We start from the raw sequence: 8,628 nt of genomic DNA on the forward strand, positions 1-8,628 counted from the left end.
ACTGTACAAGTAGAGTACATTATATTTCATGCAGTACACCAATTAGAATGCACAATGTGGCCACTTAATTTATCATCAGCACTGAACTTTAAACCATTGAAATACTTAAACAGTCCTTCTCAGAAAGAAATGTTTAATCCATCCATAAAACATAATGTTGATCCCTACTGCTAATAATTGCTGTTTTGCTTCTTCAGAGCACCAATCAAGCTAATTACACCACAGGCACCTTTTCTTGCAGCTGAATTGCTTCTCTAATTTACTGCAGTGTCTACAAATATAAGCGTTTCCTCAAGCGTGAGAGCTGTAGCCACAGGAGGCCCAACCAGTTTAATGATGGTGTCTGTTACTTGAGGAAGCGCTTTTACAATTGCATCATTGGACTTCATTATAAGACGTGATGATGGGAATTACTTCTGTGAACCTAATATAACATTTCGGCTGTTGTATTTGTTTAGAGGCAGATTTTGAAGTCAGTGTGAATTGATGTTTGCAACCCATTTTACTTCTGCAATGCAATGTATTTCAGAGTAAAACAGTTTATTCAACAAGAAAATTGTTGAAAATCGCTGAAAATCGTTGAAAATTGTTTCCATCAGTAATTGATTGGATTGCAAGAAATAGGCATACCTGAATACGTATGTCTACATACCAGGACGGAGCCAGACCAAATTGCAAGTTTGCCTAAACAATGCTTGAGTTTGATTTGGCTGTTGGTTAACATTGACCACGATTGAGAAACAATTTAGAAACGACTAAAATGAGCGATCCAGGTAGAGTACAACCATTTTAAGTGTTAGATGGAGTAAAAATTAATTCAGGCTCAGTTTGTGCAGTCGTTGGCTGTCATAACAAATCTAAGTAGTTAATGACTTCAATGTAATTAACCATCGCTTTATGTCATCTACCCACTCGGGTGAGGCACTGTCAAAAGACAGTCAGTGCGACTCGGTACAGTATCGGAACTGTGAAGCCATATGTTTTTTTTTTTTTTTATTTGGCAACTTTTGCTAATTTAATATGCTAAACTTCACATTATCCACTAAATGCATATGGCGATGCAAGCGAAAAGACTGGAGACTGGAAAACAAAAATAGGCTTTGGTTATGAATCGAGGAACACTTCCGTGTTCAGTAAAAAAGGTGGATATGGACGTCAGTAAAAAAAGAAAGTTCAGAGGAATAGCAAGTCTCACTTTGTTTAAAGTTACTTTATGATTAAAGATTACAGAGATAAAAAAAAAAATTTCTTTGGAATGTCATGCACTGATGAATCATTCACAATAAGACCATGAGCATGCATTAAGAAAGTAAATAGTATACATTTTGTTTCCGTGTTGACTTTAAACGAGGATACAAAAAGATACATATTATAGGAAGTAGCAAATTGTATCGTTTTTCACTATTTCTAACATGGACTCTCTCAGTTCACCAACCTGCTCAGCTGGTGCCAAGATACCACAGGTGTCTTTAAATGACCTCATTTCACCTTTCCTTCCCCCTCATCCATCATGTGACACTGGGGTTTTGAGGCTGTTCGGCCACTGCCGTTGATCATTCAGAGAAAACGCCTCTTTCGGCAGATGTTCTGCTTGACCTATTTATTCTGATATCCTCACATTGGGTAAATTGCATTTGTTGAGTAGTCTTGCAACTGAAGTATCTCAAGAATAGAACCTGTAAGAATTTGGTAGCACAGCTTGTTTTATTTGCTGTGTTCCAACACAGTAGATTTTTAAAACTGAGTGACTATTTGTACAAGGTGTAAATAGCACCTTCCACAACTATTTGCACTCCAATAGTCTGGTGGGAACACAGAAACTGAAGGCAAATAGTACCCCTTATGTCGCTGCAGTGGCGTGGGGTGTTACAATGCAGTGGATGTGCTTTTGTCGTGCGGACGACCCGGGTTCGATTACTCCTTTTTCCCATCCTGTTTTCTGACTCCACTCTTAATATTTCCTTTAATTCTACTTATAATAATACATAAAAATGAATATAAATGTTGATTTCCTTGCAGAGAAACAGTGGTGTTTAGGGAGTTGAGGGAAAGGTTTGATCCTGGTCAAATTAACCATGGTTTTACTATATTAATATTGTAGTAAACATGTTTTTTTTTTTGTTTTTTTTGCAGGATCCATAGTTTTAATGCAATTAACCAGGGTGTTACTACATAAATATTGTGTTAATATAGTAGCAATGTTTCATTTTGTGGTTTTATGATTTTATTACAAAATACCATGGTGATACTGTGGTTACTGTAGTAAAACCATGGTTAATTTTTGTATAGGAAGGTTAGGTTTAGGGGTAGGGATTGGTGTAGGGTGCCTGTGGAAATAAACACAATAAACATGCTGCAGTGATTCCCCTATGCTGTACAGTATTTAATTAGGAGTGCCAACAGTATCTTACACTATTTGCACTTGGTGCAAAGAAGATGCTTTTTGTTGCTATTTACACTTTTTAAAATCAAATTCTGCATTGATTTAGCCCAATGTTGCAGTGGTTTTGCTTACTGATGTTAGTGTACTGCTGTTTAATATGTCTATTTTGCACTCTCTTCCAGGTGATTACCCAGCTCCCCGTGCAGTTCTGACTGGTCATGACTATGAGGTGGTGTGTGTGTCAGTATGTGCTGAGCTGGGAATTGTTATCAGTGGAGCGAAAGGTGAGTGGGATAGAATGTGAACATGTAATTTATAATGGACCATTTTCACATTTCCAGATTTAAAATGAGGAAGTAAATTATAGCGGGATAAACTGGATGAAAGGAAGACCACAGCTGTATTTTTATGTTCCCATTTTCTCCAACAGCAAAAGAAAAAGTGTACTATTACGTTTCCCATGACTTTCAAAAAGAGGACAAAATAGAGAGATGGATTCTGGCTGTCAGAAGAGAGAAAGACGCCAAATTTACAGCAGCTGTATTTAAAATCCCATTGCAGCAGTGTTGTATATACAATAATGTATATACATTTACATTAAATAAAAAAATAATTCAAATCGGAAAAAAAAAAGGTGTGTTTGATGTATGGTGCTAAATTAAAGCAGAAATGCATAATTACAGTCTGAGAAAAGAGTCCATTCCACAAGAGCACTGTTTTATCCATCTTCGATGTTGTAGAAAATTATCTCCAGAATGCTGTGAACCTTTCAGAAAAACCCTAAACATTGTGAGATTTAAACATGTAGTCTATGTTTTAGTTTACAACTGTCTACTTGTAAACTAGTGTAGATATTAGTTGTTCTACCAATTATAGAATATTACAGCTAGACTCTTAATTGAAGTAAATTGTTGTGTTTTTACATTAATGCAATTACTTATTTTTTATTTTGCAATTACTTATTTTATTATTAAAATAATGTATGCATTTTTGGCACATGCTTTTATCCCCAACGTCTTTCAGTGCATTCAGGGTATACATTTTACATGCAGTTGTGCTCAAAAGTTTGCATACCCTGGCAGAAATTGTGAAATTTTGGCATTGATTTTGAAAATATGATTGCTCATACAAAAAAACTGTCTTTTATTTAAGGATAGTGATCATATGAAGCCATTTATCATCTTTTTAAATCATAATGATACCAGAAATCACCCAAATGGCCCTGATCAAAAGTTTACATACCCTTGAATGTTTGGCCTTGTTACAGATACACAAGGTGACACACACAGGTTTAAATGGCAATTAAAGGTTAATTTACCACACCTGTGGCTTTTAAAATTGCAATTAGTGTCTGTGTATAAAAAGTCAATGAGTTTGTTAGCTCTCACGTGGATGCACTGAGCAGGCTAGATACTGAGCCATGGGGAGCAGAAAAGAACTGTCAAAAGACCTGCATAACAAGGTAATGGAACTTGATAAAGATGGAAAAGGATATAAAAAAGATATCTAAAGCCTTGAAAATGCGAGTCAGTACTGTTCAATCACTTATTAAGAAGTGGAAAATTCAGGGATCTCTTGATACCTCTTTGTTGTTTCAAAGAGCACAATATGACGATACTTGAACAAATATGAACTGCATGGTCGAGTTTCCAGAAAGAAGCCTTTACTGTGGCAATGTCACAAAAAAGCCCGGTTACAATATGCCCGACAACACCTTGGCACACCTCGCAGCTTCTGGCACACTGTAATTTGGAGTGACGAGACCAAAATAGAGCTTTATGGTCACAACCATAAGCGCTATGTTTGGAGAGGGGTCAACAAGTATTATGCTCCTTGAAACAACCACACTGTCTTTTTCCAGAGCAGCCTGTATTTCTCCTGAGGTTACCTGTGGGTTTTTCTTTGTATCCCGAACAATTCTTCTGGCAGTTGTGGCTGAAATCTTTCTTGGTCTACCTGACCTTGGCTTGGTATCAAGAGATCCCTGAATTTTCCACTTCTTAATAAGTGATTGAACAGTACTGACTGGCATTTTCAAGGCTTTGGATATCTTTTTATATCCTTTTCCATCTTTATAAAGTTCCATTACCTTGTTACGCAGGTCTTTTGACAGTTGTTTTCTGCTCCCCATGGCTCAGTATCTAGCCTGCTCAGTGCATCCACGTGAAAGCTAACAAACTCATTGACTATTTATACACAGGCACTAATTGCAATTTAAAAAGCCACAGGTGTGGGAAATTAACCTTTAATTGCCATTTAAACCTGTGTGTGTCACCTTGTGTGTTTGTAACAAGGCCAAACATTCAAGGGTATGTAAACTTTTGATCAGGGCCATTTGGGTGATTTCTGTTATCATTATGATTTAAAAAGGAGCCAAAAAACTATGTGATAATAAATGGCTTCATATGATCACTATCCTTATATAAAAGACAGTTTTTTTCATATTTTCAAAATCAATGCCAAAATTTCACAATTTCTGCCAGGGTATGCAAACTTTTGAGCACAACTGTATCTGTAGGTGAATTCCATAAGAAGCAATCCTTTGTGCTGTTAGTGCCATGCTCTACCACTTAAGCTACAGACATATTTTTCACAAAGCACAGGGTCTTTACAAACTACACCCTGCTAAGAACTGACATCTCTGTATTTGCATTGTACAATGTTTAATAAACGATTGGGGATTGTCTTTTGGTCAGAGGGGCCATGTCTGGTCCACACCATCACTGGTGACCTCTTGAGGGCTCTGGAGGGCCCTGACAGCTGTGTGCTCCCCCGCTTGATCTCAGTGTCCAGTGAAGGCCACTGCATCATCTACTATGACAGGGGTCAGTTCTGCAACTTCAGCATCAATGGCAAGCTGCTGGCCCAGATGGAAATCAATGACTCCACTCGTGTATGTTCAGAACACTTAGCTTTTTTAAGACTGTTTAATTTAATACTACTGTTGTAAAATTAAGCTGTTGAAAAGGCTATTTAGATTTAAATAGCAATGCTTACATTATGTAGTTAATGCCCTGTGAATGCAATTGCATTAATGTTTAAAGGTAAAGCAGAATTATAGGGGGAATTCTGCTAAATTGGACCACTTTTTAACATTGAAATGACTATCAAAAAGTGGCCTAATTTGCCTGAATGCACACTATTTATGGGTAAAATGTTTTTAAAAAAAAATAGAATTTATTGGTACTAGAAATTGTTCCTGGTAAATATATATATATATTTTTAAAGATATATTATAGATAAAAAATAATAATAATAAAAAAAAAAAGTATTACATGATATGAAAATAATAATAATCAATTATTATTATTATGTTATTATTATTGTTATTATTAGTAGTAGTAGTATTGTTGTTGTTTTTACTACTATTAATTTAAGTGTATTTGGAAATTACAAATATCCTATCAAATATCTAAACTGAATCTAAAACAGAACAGGAAGTAACATGACAAACTATTCTACAAAGGAGAATATTTTCTCAGGATAGTAAAATCATTTTAATGAGCTTTAATTCATACCATAATTCATACACATATGATACAATCTTCAGGCCATTCTCCTGAGCAGTGATGGGCAGAACCTAATGACTGGAGGAGATAACGGGGTGGTGGAGGTTTGGCAAGCCTGTGACTTCAAGCAGCTCTATGTTTATCCAGGCTGTGATGCGGGCATCCGAGCCATGGACCTGTCACATGATCAGAGGTTTAACTTGTTTTTCCACTTATTTAAAGTACATCAGAAGCACAAAATCATGGGTTTAAACTCCATCTTCTCTTTTCCAGGACCCTAATCACAGGCATGGCTTCTGGTAGCATTGTGGCTTTCAACATTGATTTTAATCGCTGGCACTTTGAGCATCAGAACAGGTACTGAGAGAAATCAGCCAATCACAGGAAGCTGCAACCTCAAACGAAAATGTGCCATAATGGAAGGTGACATAGCTAACGGAGCAGAGAAACACAGAAGATGCAGAAAAAAGATCAAGTTGGAGAGGCCAAAACAGTTGTTTCAAATGTTTTAAGCATAGTAACAAACTGCAACCCCAGCTCTATGGAGATACTGTATGTGTACATATCTTCAAAAATGCAAAGGGATGATTAAAAGGTTTTAAAATAAATGGAGACAGCACAGATGGAGGACAGCATATCTTTGTTTTTCATCACAAATTTTATCGAAATATCATCTGAGCCAACTATATGCTTGTTAAAACAGCCTCGTTACTTGTAGTCCCATCATTTTAACTGTGAAAATAATACTTTGCATAGAGAACCAACAATATTTTTATGGGGTTTGTTTTCTATTTGTTTGCAGCATTTATTACTTTCTCTAGGATTTTTTAAGGCCCTTGGGGGAGAAAAGGTAGCCAAACAATTACTAAATTAATTTCCTCCATCTGATGCTTAACTCATTATGTAAATTATATAAAATGTTTATTTAAAAACGTGTCTGTGAGGCTGCTTTCTAAAATATTCAGCTTTAAAATGTCTATCCAGTTTTCATACATTTGACATGCATTAAAAGTGTGACAAGAAAAAAAATAAGCACTTTTGTTTACTGTGATGTCCTGTATTTGAATGTATGTTGTCAGTCTCCCCATTTGAAGATGGATGATTTTGTCTGTTGTGAAAGTATTTTGTTTCAAATCGTGAACCAGGTTACATCTGGACTTCATGATGTATGCAGTATTGCAAAGTTGCAGATCCTTTTAAGAAATCATTTGTCCATTCTGGCATCATGTGCAGTCCAGGAATATTTCAAGCACTAAATGGGGGTTAACACTTATGGTGCTAGAACATTCCATTTAATTGTCATTCATTGTCATTGTTATACCAAAAATTATTATTATTATTATTATTATTATTATTATTATTATTATTATTATTATTTTCTTGTGCTGTTTAGCATTTAAAATTTATATGGTAGTTTCACAAACAAATCTACCAAACCAAAACATCAGTGATGGTTTTAGACAGGAATTTGCACTTTTATTTTACATTTTATTAAGCAAATCAATGTATCTGAGTATATTAGTTAGTCCTGATCTAATTTAAACTTGGAACTTTTGCTTCTCACATGATGCTGTCAAAATATTTTGAGTATGAGTGTGCTACATATGTTTTATTGCCTACTGGCATCAAGATCTTTTAAAACTGCACTTGGAAACAGAATATAACATTGTAAAATCACTGTTGTAAGCAAGACATTATATATGATGTATTTGCATCTTTAATTCTATTACATAATGTAAAATAAACATAAAAAATCTAGAGTTTATAAATCAAAATAAAAAAGCTAAATGATTTTTATTCGTTATGTAGTGCAAATACGTAAAATATTCTCCCATCAGAAGATAAGATTGAGGTTATTTATTTATTTTAGTACACTTTTACTGTACCATACATACACTTGTGCCATACAATAAAGATAGTACCATAATTAACATTTTAGTTACAAGAGTAGCAATTTAGATTTTATATACTGTATAAACACATACACAAGTTATGACAAGTTATTTTTAAATACAATAACAATATGTTTTGCTTAATGATTTACGTTGAAATGCCTCAGATTAAAAATGACCTGTTATTTGATGAGAATATTTTCCATCAGAAACATTGTTTAATAAGTGATGGTGCCTGCTAATTTAGTAGATATTTTACAAATTCATTTGGTTACTTTTTGGTCATAACTTATATCTTCACGTTAATGTCCAGGTGAATCATTGTGGAATGAGAGAAATGGCTTTGCTTACTTTCTGTTTATAATAAAAAATATTGAGTACTGTGCATTGCATCATACATTAATACTATTCATATTGCATAACATTTAAAAAAGAAAAACTTTGCTAATGATGACTGGTGTACTAAATCTGCAATTGAGACAAAGCAGTATTGATCCTGGTGTTTAATGTGTGTGTCTGTGATTGCAGGAAATACTGAACTCACTGAACGTGTTGATTGCATCTCGCTGAACGTCTCACTGAATGTGCCGTTTGCGTCTCACTGAACTTCTCACTGAACGTATCGTTTGCGTCTCACTGAATGTGTCGTTTGCGTCTCACTGAATGTGTCGTTTGCGTCTCACTGAACGTGTTATTTGCGTCTCACTGAACGTGCCATTTGCATCTCAATGAACGTCTTATTCAACGTGTCTATGGCGTCTCACTGAACATCTCACTGAATGTGCCGTTTGCGTTTCACTGAACTTCTCACTGAACGTATCTTTGCGTCTCACTGAACATGTAG

At 35.2% G+C, this 8,628-nt stretch overlaps 1 protein-coding gene across 2 annotated transcripts in view; it reads left to right on the forward strand.

The window, feature by feature from the left end:
• Window positions 1–8,163, forward strand: part of LOC127430095 (neurobeachin-like) — a 401,279-nt gene extending 393,116 nt beyond the window's left edge. For both annotated transcript variants that reach the window (XM_051679563.1, XM_051679564.1), the window contains exons 54-57: window positions 2,566–2,667; window positions 5,080–5,276; window positions 5,934–6,085; window positions 6,166–8,163. In XM_051679563.1, coding sequence (XP_051535523.1) covers window positions 2,566–2,667; window positions 5,080–5,276; window positions 5,934–6,085; window positions 6,166–6,256 — 542 coding nt within the window. In that variant the 3' untranslated portion in view covers window positions 6,257–8,163. The remainder of the gene's footprint in view (window positions 1–2,565; window positions 2,668–5,079; window positions 5,277–5,933; window positions 6,086–6,165) is intronic.
• Window positions 8,164–8,628: the final 465 nt, after the last annotated feature.

Source organism: Myxocyprinus asiaticus, chromosome 39, assembly GCF_019703515.2.
Source record: "Myxocyprinus asiaticus isolate MX2 ecotype Aquarium Trade chromosome 39, UBuf_Myxa_2, whole genome shotgun sequence".
Taxonomy (NCBI): domain Eukaryota; kingdom Metazoa; phylum Chordata; class Actinopteri; order Cypriniformes; family Catostomidae; genus Myxocyprinus; species Myxocyprinus asiaticus.